General features: G+C 35.5%; 1 protein-coding gene across 1 annotated transcript in view; it reads left to right on the top strand.

Annotated features, from left to right (window-relative positions):
• Positions 1 to 16,258, top strand: part of LOC136025428 (hematopoietic prostaglandin D synthase-like) — a gene marked incomplete in the record, with an annotated part of 28,731 nt that overhangs the window by 10,467 nt on the left and 2,006 nt on the right. Inside the window, 1 exon segment of the mRNA XM_065701457.1 lies at positions 16,126 to 16,258. Within this exon segment, the coding sequence (XP_065557529.1) occupies positions 16,126 to 16,258 (133 nt within the window).

Genomic DNA, 16,258 nt, shown 5'->3' with positions numbered 1-16,258 from the left:
ATATTATTCAATCATCCGGATGCCCTGCAAGTTTCAGCTTGATTTCCTTAAGCTTTCTGGAGGAATTGCAGATACGCGCTTTTGACAACTCTGGATTTACAAAAGGCATTTTGGTTTAGTTCAAGTTCCCAATCAACATGCCCTGACAGTTTTTACTTAATATGGTTAGCCATTCCTGAGACATCGCGGATCTACCTTTTTATCAACCTAGAGACACATAATGTGTTTTGATTTAGTTCGACACAACCCCCTCTACTCCATGGGAGTGTCACCTAGCATGTCCCTTAGCATTAGCAATAGCAGTAGTTGCAGCGGGAAAAGTAATTGTAGGATCATTGGGAGTAGTAGTAGTGGTATCAGTAGTGGAATTAGCAGTAGTATTTACATTGTGCCATTTTTGTTAGTTAATGTCTCCCCAGCATGTCCTGATAGTTTTAATTTAATACTTTAAGCCATTTCTGAGATATTGCTGATACACCGTTTTGATAGGCTGCATGCACATAGTTAGTTTTGATTTAGTCCAACATGCCCAACAACAATTCCTAAAAGTTGTCACGTTAACGCTATTAGTCTTAGTAAAAGTAGTAGCAGAAGCATTGGAAGTAGCACTACTGCCAATACTGGTGGAAGTAAAAGCATGCACAAATAATTTTTTTAGCTCATCATCCAACTCAACATGCCCTGAAAGTTTCAACTTAATGTTCATGACCATTCCTTAGATAACGCTGATACGCCGTTTTTACAGCACGCATATACATAGTGTTTCGGTTAAATTCTAGGTCTTCCTTAAAACTTCAATAAATTTGCTCTTTAATACCCTTAGCCTTAGTAGTAGTATTAGTAACAGCAGAAGAAGTAGTAGTAGTAGTATGAATATACTAACATTTTGGTTGATTCAACATCCCGATAATCATGTCTTGAAAGTTTCAGCTCAATATTCTAAATTTTTAAATGAATATAATTGTTTTGCTCTTTCGATAACCTACATCGACATAATCTGTTTTGATTTAGTTTAACATTCCCTTAAGCTTTCCCCTAGTCACATTTAGCTTCAATTGTGGTTGTAGTATTAGTTTTACTTGGAGAACTAGTTGCAGCAGTAGTATGAGTAGTAATAGCAGTAGTATGAATATGTTAACCTTTTGGTTGATTCAACATCCCGACAATCATGTCATGAAAGTTTCAGCTCAATATTTAAAGTTTTAAATAAATACAATTGTTTCGCCCTTTCGATAATCTACATCAACATAATCTGTTTTGATTTAGCTCAATATTCCCTTAAACTTTCCCCTTGTCATATTTAGCTTCAATAGTGGTTGTAATATTAGTCTTACTTGTATAATTAGCTGTAGCAGTAGTTTTAGTAGTAATAGCAGTAGTACCAGTTGCAGCAGTAGTAGCAATATTCACATAGTGCCTTTAGGGTCAGTTCAACATCCTCCTTAACATGCCCTGAAAGTTTCAATTTAATGCTCTAAGCCGTTCCATGGACATTGTTTCTGTACTCTTTTGAGAGAATGAGTGCAAGAGGTGTTTTGATTTAATTCAATATTCCCCTAACCATTTTCTATTTTTTTTTTTTTTTTACCTTAATAGACCTAGCCTGAGTAGCAGTCACAATAGAAGTAGCAGTCATAGTAGCAGTAACAGCAGTGATAGTAAAAGTAATAGTAGTAGTAGTATCGCGCACATACAGCATTGTTAGTCAATTTATCCCCCCCTCGTTATTCCTAAGAATCCCCACTTAAAACCCAAAACCATTCTTAAGATTCGCCCTTTTTACATCCTGCACGGATATAGTATTTTTAAATTTTGTTCAATACTCCCCTCAACATTCCTTGAATGTTTCACCGGAATTTTCTTGATCCTTAAGGACACCATAGGCTTAACACGATCCCCCTTCCCCGATAACAAATAATGTGTGTAAACAATGGGTGAATTGCGTAACTAATATGGTAAATTTTCTCGCAGTCCTGTTGTTGATATTATGACAAATAAAACAAACACTGCTTGACATGCAGATCGTTTCAAGTAGAAAATAAATAAAGCTTGCGAAGGCTTAGGGAGCTGTCAGCCTATTCCCGTCTGTGGTAATTTTTGTTGGTTTAACTGAATCCTTCACTTTAATTTTTGTTCGTTTTAGGGCTCATTTTGTTAATCTGTAGCAGTATATGTTAAGTCCTTTTTCGAAAACGCTTCGTTCTAACTATTTTTTGTTTCTCTTTTAAGTGACATTATTCTATTTTTGGCTAGTATTAAAAATATTTGTAAATTTGTTTTAATGTTAATTGCTTTACCTCAAAACTAAGGCGTGAAACAATTTCCATCGAGGCTTACAGTGCAAAAATGTATAGGTAGGTCAGAGAGATAAGATTTTTAGCTGCCCTCCTTATCACAAAATTGCCCCTGGTCTTTCCTCTAGTTTCTACTAGGTAATCTCAATACCTTAACTCCAGCCCCAAAGCTCTACCAAAGATTTTGTAAAGAGAAATTTTGATAACCAGGCTGTTATCATCTTGTCCTCTGATGTAGCTGTACCCATACATACCTCTCTACCTACTCTATCCCATCCTCTCTACCTATACATACCTCAGCAACATTTGAAAACCAGGAAAAGTGTTTTTTTTTCTCACTATTTAACTTCGCATAGATTATAAGCACCATAATAGCCTATGTGAAAAAAGTCTTTTAACAGTTTAGAGGCGAAACTTTTTATCCCATTCTTCTTCCCTCTGAAATAGAAGTTGAGCTTTCTTTATTCCGTCATCTCCCTTCCTCCTTAGCATATTTGAGTTTTACCTTCAAACCATAAGCTGTTCTTAAGATATAGACGATGTGGAACACTGACAACAAAGATACACAGTGTATTTCGTTCTACCTGTGGCCCCTTCCCAATATAAAGACTTTCACATAACCCCGCCATAAGACTCCCTTAAGGTCAATCTCCGAGGTTTGAAGCCAATGCTATTTTCATATAGCAGTGAAATGCGTATTAACAGCAGACACGAGCAGATTCTTTGATGAAAAAATTATTGTGGCTTCATTGAAAGCTTTAACATGAATAGGCCGAACAAATTTGCATTTTTATTCTTTAGAGCTTCATAAAAAATTAATTAGTGGGGACACCTCTAATTTTTAAAAGTAGTAATAAAATTACTTTTGGAAGATGTAGAGAATTGTAAAGTAGCCTCTCGATTTGCCACAAGATTTCAAAATTTTTGGCCGTGAATTTGTTTTTTTATTATCATCAGTTTCCTTTAAAATTTGCCATTTAAGATATTCTTCCTTTACTATTTAAAAGAGTTGTACTAATCATACAGCCTTGATTTTTGTGTCATTTTGTAGATCTTATACTGATTAATAATCCCAAAGATTCTTAAGTTTGTAGTTATGAGAGATGATTTTTAGCAATAATTCTTAGTATTCAAGATTTTCTCCTTTCTCATTGGCTTAAGCACTCCTTAAGGGGTTTGCCAGAATATCATTAAGAATGTTGACATCTCCTTATTATTACGACCAGATTTAAAAGGAAGTTGAAAACATGTATAATTGGCAACAACACCTTGAGGCAATATCATTTTTAACACCTCATACGAATGGGAATTTGTTAGGTTACACGGCTGTTACAAAGCAGATAAAATTATTGGCCTTTAAAAGTAAAGAAACACCGATTGTAGGCCTATAAAATGTATGAACATTATTTTTAAAAAGAACATTATTCTTAAAAACACATCATTTTAAACATTATGGGCCTTTAAAAGTAAAGAAACACCGATTGTAGACCTATAAAATGTATGAACGTTATTTTTAAAAAGAAAATTATTCTTAAAAAGAACATTATTCTTAAAAACACATCATTTTAAACATTATTGGCCTTTAAAAGTAAAGAAACACCGATTGTACGCCTATAAAGTGTATGAACTTTATTTTTAAAAAGAACAATATTCTTAAAGACACATTATTTTAAACATTATTGGCCTTTAAAAGTAAAGAAACACTGATTGTAGGCCTTTAAAATGTATGAACATTATTTTTAAAAAGAAAGTTATTCTTAAAAAGAACATTATTCTTAAAAACACATTATTTTAAACATTGTCGGCCTTTAAAGGTAAAGAAATAACGATTGTAGGCCTATAAAATGTATGAATATTATTTTAAAAAAAGAACGTTATTCTTTAACACATTATTTTAAACATTATTGGCTCTTAAAAGTAAAGAAACGCCGATTGTAGGCCTATAAAATATACGAACATTATTTTTTTTATCTAAAGTTGTAGGATATTCGTCCATTTTAGTTCCACGGGATCTCATTTTATTCCCAATAGTGCCGTATCTTAGAATATTTTGGTTTTTCCCCAACATTTTATATAGTTGACGATTTATAGGCTCGTTCATAAATGACTGATTACCCCGGTTTGGAACCGCGGTAATCATATACTTTGCTTTACAGAGTAATGCATATAATATTAAATTAATGTCATTTAAAGTCATATGTTCTTGAAGGTACATAATAAACATTGGGCAATCTTGCCCTGGGGTCATAAATACAGGTAAGGGAGGAAGGAAACCTCTTAGGGGTATTTAATAAATTTTTGAATCTACTTGTATTTATATACTATTCGTCAAAAACAAGAGCTAAGAGCTCATATGGCACTTGTGACGAGCTCAAGAAGAGCCAAGAGCTCATGTGATGTGAGCTCTAGTAAAATTCTAAGAATCAATAGCTTGCTTTAAGAGGAAAATCAAAGGCTTAATGCCGGTCGGGATTTAAAATGAGAGTTTTAAAGCACAAGATCCTTCTAAATATCAAATTTCATTAAGATCTGAACACCCGTTCGCAAGTTACAAATACCTCATTTTTTATAATTTTACCGAATTACTCCCCCCCCCCAATCCACCAAAGAGAGCAGATCCGAGCCGGTTATGTCAGTCACCTATCTTGGACGTTTGCTTATTCGTTCCACCAAGTTTCATCCTGATCTCTCCGCTTTAAGCGTTTTCCAATATTTCCGCCCCCCCCCTAATGACAATGGATCTGGTAGGGATTTAAAATGGGGGATCTGGTTTTCGAGGTCCTTCTAAATATGAAATTTCATTAAGGTACGATCGCTCTTTCATAAGTTAAAACACCTAATTTTGTGTATTTTTTAGAATTAACCCTCCCCCTCCCCCCCCCCAAATCCCCTAAAGAGTGCAGATCCGTTCCGGCTATGTCAATCCCGTTTCTAGGACTTGTACTTATTTTTACCATCAAGTTTCATCACGACCCCTATACTCTAAGTGTTTTCTGAGACATGATATCCTTGGAAATATCAAATTTCAATAAGGTCCAATCTCTCCTTCGTAAGTTGAAAATACCTTATTTTTTTATTTTTCAGAATTAACCCTCCTCCTCCCAACTCTCCCGAAGAGAGCAGATCTGTTCCAGTTGCGTCAATCTCATATCTAACACTTACGATGGTTTTTACCACCAAGTTTCATTCCGATCCCCCCACTCTATGCGTTTCCCATAATTTTTGCCCTTCCAGTTTCCCCCCAATATCACCGGATCCGTTCGGAATTTAAAATAAGAGCTATGAGACACGATATCCTTCCAAACATCAAATTTCATTGATATCTGATGACTCTTTCCTAAGTTAAAAATACCTCATTTTTTCTAATTTGTCAGAATTAACCCTTCCCCTCCCCAACTCCCCCAAAGAGAGTGGATCCGTCCAGTTACGTCAATCTCGTATCTACGATATTTGCTTATTCTACCCACCAAGTTTTATCCCGATATCTTCACTCTAATCATTTTCCAAGATTTTTGGTTTCCCCCCTCCACCTCTGGCTACTGTCACCGGATCTTGTCAGGGTTTGTAACAAGAGTGCTGAAGCACAAGATCGTTCTAAATATGAAGTTTCATTAAGATCTTATCACCCGTCCATAAATTACAAATACCAACTCTCCCAAAGAGTGTGGATCTGGTCCAGTTACGTCGGTTACGTATCTTGGATGTGTGCTTATTGTGGGGTCCCCCCCAAAACTCCCCCCAATAAAACTGGATTCAGCCAGATCTAAAATAAAAGATCTGAGTTGCAAGATCCTTCTAAATATGAGATTTCATTAAGATTCGATCACTCCTTCGTAACTTAAAAATACCTCATTTTTTCGAATTAACCGTCCCTCCACCCCCCCCCCCTACAGACGGTCGAGTCGGATAAATGACTATTTCTAATTTAATCTTGTCTGGTACTGATTTTTCTCATTTTTCACAATTAACCCTCCTCCCTACTTCTCCAAATACAGCGGACCCGTCCCGAATATGTCAATCACGTATCTAGGATTTGTTCTCATTTTTTCCACCAAGTTTCAAACCGGTCTTTTTTCTGAATTAACCGTCTTCCCACTCCCCACAGATGATCGAATTGGGAAAATGACTATTTCTAATTTAATCTAGTCTGGTTCCTGATACGCCTGCCAAATTTCATCGTCCAAGCTTATCTGGAAGTGCCTAAACTAGCAAAACAGGGAAAGACAGACAGACAGACTGACAAAATTTACGATCACTATATGTCACTTTGTAAATACAAAGTGCCACATAAACTTGCTAATACCACAGAAATTTACGAAACTTTTTCTAAGACCTTTTAAGCCCTGGAAGCAAGAGATAAATTAGGGTCTAACTCGGTGTCTTCAAGTATCGCCCTGATTTACGAACAATTAGCTACAACTGAAGCCCAGCTGGAGAAAACAAGAAGTCATCTGCTGGAAAATATAACCAATCAAACAGTTCGTGGTAACAAACTGTAGTAAGGAGCAACCCGGCTCAATAGTAACCGAAACTCTAAAAAATGGAATTTTGATACCAATAGTTACATCAAAAGAATCGCATTTTAATGCTGATTTTAAATATATAAGTTTCATCAAGACTAGTTATACCCATCGAAAGTTATGAGCCTGAGAAAATTTGCCTCATTTTAGAAAATAGGGGGAAACACCCCCTAAAAGTCATACAATCTTAACACCATCAGATTCAGCGTATCAAAGAACCATAGTGTAGAAGTTTCAAGCTCCTATCTACAAAAATGTGAAATTTCGCATTTTTTTGCCAGAAGACAGATCACGGATGCGTGTTTATTTATTTTTTTTTTTTTTTTCTGTTTTTCCTTTTTTTTCCAGGGGTGATCTTATCGACTGAGTGGTCCTAGAATGTCGCAAGAAGGCTAATTTTTATGGAAATTAAAAATTCTAGTGCCCTTTTTAAGTGACCAAAAAATTGGAGGGCACCTACTCCCCCTCCCACACTCATTTTTTCCCAAAAGTCACCGGATCAAAATTCTACGATAGCCATTTTATTCACCATCGTCGAAAAACCTAATAACTATGTCTTTAGGGACGTCTCACTCCCCCGCAGTCCCCGTGGGAGGGGCTGCAAGTCACAAACTTTGACCTATGTTTACATATAGCAATGGCTACTGGGAAGTGTACAGACGTTTTCAGGGGGATTTTTTGGGTTTAGGGGGGAGATTTGAGGGGGGAGGGTTACATGGGAGGATATTTCCATGGATAAACCTCTCATGGAGGAAGTGAATTTCAATTAAGGTGGCGCAGGATTTTCGAGCATTATTTGAAAAAACAATGAAAAAATAAATATGAAAAGTTTGTTTCTACTGAAAGTAAGGAGCAGCATTTAAAACGAACAAAAATTATTATGCATATCAGGGGTTTACCTTCTCGTTATACCTCACTCTTTACGCTAAAGTATTTTTAGTAATTTCAACTATTTATTCTACGGTCTTTGTGATTCAGAGGTCATTCTTAAGGAATTGGGACAAAATCTAAGCTTTAATGTAAAGAGCGAGGTATCGACGAGGGTTGAACCCCCTCATATACGCAATAAAAACATACGGATATAGAAGTTCGTTGCGTAAGTTCATTCGTAATTACGAATATTTTTTACCAATGAAAACATATGTAAAAAATTAAAAGTTCTAGTTGCTTTTTAAGTGATCAAAAACTTGGAGTGCAACTAGGCCTCCTCCCTCGCTCCTTTTTCTCAAAATATTCCGATTAATTGCAATTATTTCATGTGCAAATTTTGCTTTAATTATTATGTGCGGAGAGCCAAGATCAAAACATGAATTAATTAAAAAACGTCCAGAAATTAAATAAAAAAAAAACAAGCTTTTTTAAATGAAAGTAAGGAGCAACATTAAAGCTTAAAACGAACAGAAATTACTCCGCATATGAAAGGGGCTTTTCCTCCTCAACGCCTCACTCTTTACGCTAAAGTTTCTTACTGTTTTAAAAATAAAGTTAATAGAAAGAGTCAAACTTTAGCGTAAAGAGCGGGGCGTTAGGAGGAAAAGCCCCTATATATACGGAGTAATTTCTGTTCGTTTTAAGTTTTAATGTTGCTCCTTACATTCATTTACTTTCAGTTACTGAAAAGTTTAATGATCCAAATTCACTGAAAAAAGAAGGTACTGAACTGATAATCAGCCAGGTTTATGATTCAATCACGCTCGAGTTTAATCCATAGTTTGCAAAAATTGAGCAGGCTCTACTAGGTAGTCTGAGATTTCAAATTGAAAATTTGGACGAGAGAATTGGTCGAATAGAAAAAAAGCTTGATAATTATGATCAAGAGTCCATGCTTGATAGCCTTGTATTTCATGGGTTAAAGTAGTTACCTGGTGTAGACACTCATACGACGATATCTAACATTATAAATAGCAAAATGTCTGTTCTGGGCCCTTTACTTTATTTAGTTTACGTGAACATGATGCACGTTTATCTAAAGGATACATATATTACTAACATTATTGCTAACAAAATTTGCAAAATCTGCAGATAATTTAATAGCAAAAGCTCTTGGTGAAAAACCTATTTTACAAGCTATATCACTGCGGTACCTCGGCTTCCATATTGATTTTTATCTATCGTAGAAGCATCATAGCGACATTATCTCCACCAAAGTTGCACTTGGAGTTGGCATCCTCAAAAGATTGAAGCATATTCTGCCGGAACATACTCTTCGCACGATATATTTTGCAATAATCTACCCATATATCATACGGATGTTTAGTCTGGAGAAGCAATTTTTATGTTAATTACAAGCTAAATGGTTTTCTCATAGTTTTGATCGGACGATTTCGGTAAAAAAAGGGGGTGGGAGAGGAGGCCTAGTTACCTCCCAATTTTTGGTTTCTTAAAAATACAACTAGATTTGTTTTATTTTTTTACAAACGTTTTTGTTAGTAATATACATACGTACCTTACGAATTAGCTTATACAACGAACTTATATAATTGTATATTTTTATTGTGAGGGGGTTTGCCCCCTCGTCAATACCTCGTTCTTTACAATAAAGCTTGAATTTTGTCCTAAATCTTTCAGAATGACCCTTGAATCACAAAGGCCGTAGAATAACTAGTTAGAGTTACTAAAAATACTTTAGCGTAAAGAGCAAGGTATTGTGGAAGAGATGAACCCCCTTATATAAGTAATATTTTATGTTCGTTTTAAGTTTTAATGTTGATCATTACTTCCAGTTGAAAAAAAAAAAATTTTCTCATTGTCTTTTTGTAAATGATGCTAGAAAATCCTACGACCCCTTCATGGAAATTCTCTTCCCTCATGAAAAATTCCTGCATGGAAAGATCCTCCCACTTAACCTGCCCCCCCTCCCAACCCACCCTAAACCCAACACAAAAAAAGTCCCCCCCAAACGTCTGTACACTTCATAATTAACAACTATTATGTGTAACAATGGTCAAAGTTTATAAGTTGCCGCCCCTCCCCCGGGAACTGTGGTGGATTTAGTCATCCCCAAAGACATAGTTATTAGGTTTTTGACTAAGTTAAACACAATGGCTATCTCAAAATTTTGATCCGGTGACCTTGGAGAAAAATGTGTGTTGGAGGGGGTCTCGGTGCTCTCCAATTTTTCGGTCACTTAAAAAGGACACTATAACTTTTAATTTACGTTAGAATGAACCCTCTTGCGACATTCTAGGACAACTAGGTTGATACGATCACCCCTGAGGGAAAAAAAAAAAAAAAAAAAATACGCACCCGTTATCTGTCTTCTGGCAAAAATACAAAACTCCACCATTTTTATGATAGGGGCTTGAAACTTCTACAGTAGGTTTCTCGGATATGCTGACTCTGATGGTGTGATTTTTTTAAGATTCTGTGACTTTTAGAGGGTATTTCCGCCTATTTTCTAAAATAAGGCACATTTTCTCAGGCTCGTAACTTTTGACCGGTAAAACTACACTTTATGAAACTTATATATTTAAAATTAGTATTAAAATGCAATTCTTTTGATGTAACTATTTGTATCAAAACTTTGTTTTTTAGAGTTTTGGTCACTATTGAGCCTAGTCGCTTCTTACTACAGTTTTTTACCACGAACTGTTTGAAATAGTAACTTGTAAATGAATAAAAGTAATACATTCTACTATAACGTTGAGATAGAACTTACTAATGTCTCAGGTTTTCCCGTCCCTTTTTTGTTTTTGTATTTTTTTTTCTGCCCATCGTGAAAATTCAAATGCTAAACTGTTATCTGACTTGTAATCAACCAAATTCAAATGGTCAGCTGTTACCAATTAGACATGTGAAAAATCTAAATTCCCTTTAAATCCGGTCTTAATGTTCAGGGAAATTCAACAGTCTTTAGATATTCTGGTACAACCCTCAAGGAGCAATTAAGCCAATGAGAAAGGAGGAAATCTCGTAACGTATTTCAATGTTATTGGAAATAGAATTTGCTTTCAACCTAGGAGATTGACCTTAAGGCTTTAACTTTCACTCAAAGCCATTCTCGATATATTGCAGATAATCTGAAAACTCTAGTGCACGTTGTTTTTTTTATTTACTCCGGTACGTGGTTTGTCTCTAGAGTATATCTTGGAGAAACTCTGGGAATCAGGGTCTGGTGAACAATTCTTATGCTAGCTAATCAGCTCCTAGCTTCAAAATTTTAACTTTTAGTTGATCAGAAAACCAAGACTAAACATAGCCACCTTTTCTACTATAACCCAACTGCGAACAATGGGCAATTTAAACTTTTAAGTGCCTTAGCTTTATGGCTGTCTATACAAACGAAGGCCTAGTTATTAGAAATTTAAATAGTTTTAAGCAAAATGGAGATCTAAAAATTTGATCCAAAATTTGAAGGGTTACGGCAAGGGGGGGTGAGTTGCAAAAATGCCACAAGAGGGAGGCTGGTTGAAATCTAATCCCTTTCATCCCTTAGAACAGAGCTATAACGTTTTACGATTTCAAATTAAGTAAGCCCCCCCCCCCCTCATCAAGTTTTACGAATTGTATTTGATACGAGGTTGTTGGGGGAAATTTTTGTCCCTTTTTGGCTTTTTGTTCGGATCCTTTTCCTCCTGCATTGGAAGGAGGAATAGAACCTTTTGGCCCATAAGCTGACGGCTTTAGGTTCCAAACTGATCATAGTCAAAATATTTTCTTGCCTATTTCTTGGACCTTTACCCCTCCCATGACAAAATATTTGATCCTTTTAACCTATACACTGATTCCTGAAGCTTACAAGTCAATCAAACAATTAATATCAAACAAGCCACCACCCCTTTTGTTTCAATACAAAGCTTATGCGTAAGCGATTAAAAACTTGAATTTTTCACTGCCCTTGATCTAAGGACTGTGAGGCTCATGCAATCCCCGTGTGAGTATATTTTGGAACTTTCAACTATTTTGATTATAGTGGCTACTTTAAACAAGCCCCCTCCCAATTTCTTACAACCAATCATCCATGGAAATGACTAAGAATGAGTTCTTTGGCCTTTTTTATCCCTTTTGTCTGGCTCTTTTTTTGTGAGGGGGACCAATATTTTTTCCGCATTCTTTCTTAATTTTGGTCCTCTGAGTCTGAAGACTGAAGGATATAAGTTAACCCGGTCAGGAAAATAATATTTTGCTCCTGTTTTGGGTCTCTTTTTATGGGGAGGGGGAGTATATTATCCAGCTCCTACAGTCTTCTGTCACAAAAAATATCTTTGTGACCCAGGGAACGATCCCTAAGAGTCGTATGTCAATCACATACAAGACATCAAAAAGCCCTCCTCCCTTCCTTCTCAATTCCAGCATAAAAAATATATTTAAGCAATTCCAAGTCTAGTATTTTATGTCCCTTGCCCCGGGGTGTGTGGAGGTCATATCTTCCTCGAGGGCATATATATTAGACCTTTAGTTTATTTTGACTAAATGAGTTTCTAGAAATTTTGATCTGATGTCTTTGGAGGATAAAGGGAACCACGTGGCAAAAACTCGGGGAAGGGGACTAGGTGCATTCCATTCATCTTTTACTCTTAAAAAGGGAACAAGGAATTTTAATTTGAAGTCAACTGCGACCCTTCAAAGCTTCAACAACAAACAATTCCACGCAAATTTTTATGTGAAAAAAAAGAAGAAAAAAAATATATACAGTAATCAATAATACTCTGAAGGCTTTCGACTCTTTACTACAGATTAAATTAAGAATATATATATATATATATATATATATATATATATATATATATATATATATATATATATATATATATATATATATATATATATATATATATATATATATATATATTGACTGGAAGTAAGTACTAACATTGAAACTGAAAATAAATAAAAATTATTCTTCATTTCAGAGGGGCTGCCCCTTCCACAATCCTTCGCTCTTTACGCTAAAGTTTCAAAATTCTCTAAAAAAAATTCTCCTTCATACTCAACTGTCGATTTTGTTTCAGGAGTCTCTCTTAAGAAATTGTGACAAAAAATCGAACTTTAGCATAAAGATTGACGGGTTAGGGAGGGGCAGCCTCACGCGTCCACAGAATAAATTCGGATTGTTTTAAGTTATAATGCTGCTCTTACTGAAGAAACTTACTGAAGAGTTGAGGAAACTTGTTTTCTTCAGTATATATATATATATATATATATATATATATATATATATATATATATATATATATATATATATATATATATATATATATATATATATATGTGACTTTCTTTTTGCTGCAACAATTTATTAGTGTTGTCATTTTTTTATTTATGTTTGTATTGTGGATAAAATAAAACTTACCTACCTACCTACCTATGTCCTTGCCCATTTTTATGTCTATCACTGTGTCTATTTCTATGTCTATGTCTATTTCTATATCTACCTCTATTTCTATTTTATTTCTTCCTCAGAAGGAGAAGGGTGGTCCCTTCCCCTCCTGGGACCACCCTTGAATATATACTTAGTTTTTTTCTATAATCTTATGAAACGATTCTTTTCATGTTCTAACTTGTTGTAACAAGTTTGTTTTTAGCATGGGGCTTGTTTAAATAAATACATATTCAAGTCATTTCCAAAAATATTTCTGTCTTATTATCTAAAATCAATTTTCAGCTATTTCAGAATGTTAACTGTAAAATTAAATCTTTGAAATATCCCATCAGTAAGAAACTATAGCTGCTGGAGATCTGGAACACGATTATTTTCTTATCAAATGCAAATAAATTTTTGCGACTCTAATCAGCAAAAACAAGTTTCTATGTTAAAAAAAAAGAGAACAATACCATTGTAGGAGTGCGATTACCGTCAGCTGGTTTGTGGGAGTGTAGGAGTGCTACAACATCAGCTGTAAGTGCAAATTTTCTAAAATGTAATGGTAAATTTTCTATGTCCTTCTTCCTTACATGCAGTTCCAGTTTTCCTGTTCCCTGTCTGTTGAATGCAGTTGTGTTGAAAAACAGCCTTACGGGCATTCTGAATCCAATAGGTCATAAATCTTTCATTGAAAACTCGTGTAAGGAGTCCACAAATGAAATAATTGAGCTGAGGCACAGTCAGAAATGATAGAAGCTTGTTGTTCGCTCAGTAGTTGCTGCTGACCGAACAGCTGAGAATGTTTCAAAAAATAAAACTAACCCCGTGGCTAATGTAAAACCGGCCTTGTTCATAACAGTAATGATAAACATTCCGAGTTCTCTGGACTAAAACGGATTGAAACATTTAATTTCTAAATGGTACAAATTTAGCCAGTGTGGTTCTCCTGAATGTTCAAAACATACTTCGAGTCTAACTCGTTCGCTCAAGGTCTACTGCTGACCGAACACTCTGAGAATGTTTCAAAAAATAAAACTAACCCCGTGGCTAATGTAAAACCGGCCTTGTTCAGAGCAGTAATGAAAAACATTCCGAGCTCTATGGACTAAGACGGATTGAAACATTTAATTCCTAAATGCTACAAATTTAGCCAGTGTAGCTCTTCCCAGATATTTTTCAGAGTCTAACTCTGACATATATCGGTTTCTGAAGTAGACTATCGTAATCAGTTACGAGAGGTTTCTTGTGCCAGACTTCATGCCTCGCACACGCTTCAGCTGCCACGAGGCCGGCCATAAAGCGATGAATTCCTCAAAGCACCTTATATGTTCTAGGTGTGGCTACTCTAACCATGGGTATGCCACACCTACGTTCTGCGCTCACTAAAAGACTCGAGTTCATAATAATTCTGGTGTGAAATGCCCCTTGCACAAATCAGTAATCAAATGACTGTCAAAAAAGCCATGATTTTCCCTAATGATGATGGCCAGAATGTTTAGTGAGTGTCTAACATGGAAAGTTAGTGGTAATTTTGTTTCAAAACTGTCTGTGATTCATGATCTTCACCTTCAATTTCAGGCTGTTTGCTTGCTGGAAAACTTGGCTTCGAGATCGAGTAGTAATAATTTGAGTAGGAAGATTTTTGGGGATGGTCTGACAGTAAAAAATAACTGGGATTTTAAATATGTTTAATCGTTATTTTCAACTCCAGATAAAAACCATGCTGTAGCATTGTTTTCGCCAAGTCTTGCTACTGTTTTTGTTCTATGTAATTATCAGCTTTCTGATCATCTTATTCTTGTGACTCTTCACTCCCTAGTTTTGACTCCTCATTGATATTCTCCCCCTCAGACTTTTATTCACCAATGAATTTTTAGGATTGGAAAAGCATTAATGCCAGACTTTACATTCAAGCATCTGAGAAAATCTTGGGTAAAACTCGTTCGTCATTTCTGTTGCTGCTGAAAAAGCCTTTGATTTCAACTTTTAAACAGCGACTGCTCTTAGATATTTACTGTATCAATGCTTCTCTTGTGTCATATGCTGATGGTATCCTTAATAGCTGCCGAACTACAAAACGACTTTCTGAAATTTTTAAAAACCTACAAGATTCGTACGTAAGTCTTGGTCTTACATTTAAGATGAGGAAGTATGAGTTTGTCATTTATAACTGGCGTGACCCACGTCCCATCTGTGACTCCTGGTCCCATTGTGGTTCAGCCAACTGAAAGAATCACCTATCTTGGTATATCTCTGGCATACAATGGCAGCTTTGCTCATTTCTGCAATGAACTTGAACTTGTTTGTTTTGCACTGACTTTTGCACTTTGATTTTTTCCTACTGAGCCAAGACTGGAGCTAATTTTTGCACCGAATCACGACTTAGTTTGTTTTTGCAATACGCAGCTTGAACATAGCTCATTTTGGCAGTGAGATTGGAAATCCTAAGGTGATTGCAATTGGAACGAGGTGCAATGCAACGAACCTTCCGCTATAGATTTAGACGATTTACAGAGAGTGGATTGAGGGGTTCTGATTCTAGTTTTTATTCAATTCTATAGGTTCAAAATTTTCGCGTAATTTGAGTTTAAAAAATATGTATAATACCTATTTATTTTTGTACAATACATAAATAAAGAATAAACCAATAGCATACGAGGCTGTTGACCCCTGGTGCTGCATGAGACATTTCTTCCCTAAAAGCTTGTTCTTTGGAGAATTTGACAATTTTAGATTAAATCGTTACATGAAAAGGTTTAGTTGAAGCTTTTCGTAGCTATCGAGGTATCAAGGATCATAAAAAAGTACATAAGGCAGCTAAATTATTTTTAATCCTTAAGAAGAGCCCAAGAAATTTCAGTTCCCTATTAAATGAGCTTACCTTAAGTTGTTGCTACCATACATTCTATACAAAATAACAGAAAAAAAATATGAGTCAATTTTAGTTTAATTTTATTCCCTGTATAAGTAAATTTTAAGCTTAATAGGTTATCGTTAACTGTTTCAGCAACAAGGGCAGTAAACCCTCTACGCGAAAAGGACGAAGCGAAAAGAAAATCATTAATTCCTGATATATTGGCTACGGTTTCACCATTGCTAGACAAAGTGGAAGCCCGTCTTGCTGCCAATCCTAGTGGGTG

Source organism: Artemia franciscana, chromosome 3, assembly GCF_032884065.1.
Source record: "Artemia franciscana chromosome 3, ASM3288406v1, whole genome shotgun sequence".
NCBI lineage: Eukaryota > Metazoa > Arthropoda > Branchiopoda > Anostraca > Artemiidae > Artemia > Artemia franciscana.
Note: the sequence above shows the minus strand (reverse complement) of the source record. Positions and strands in the feature narration are given on the sequence as shown.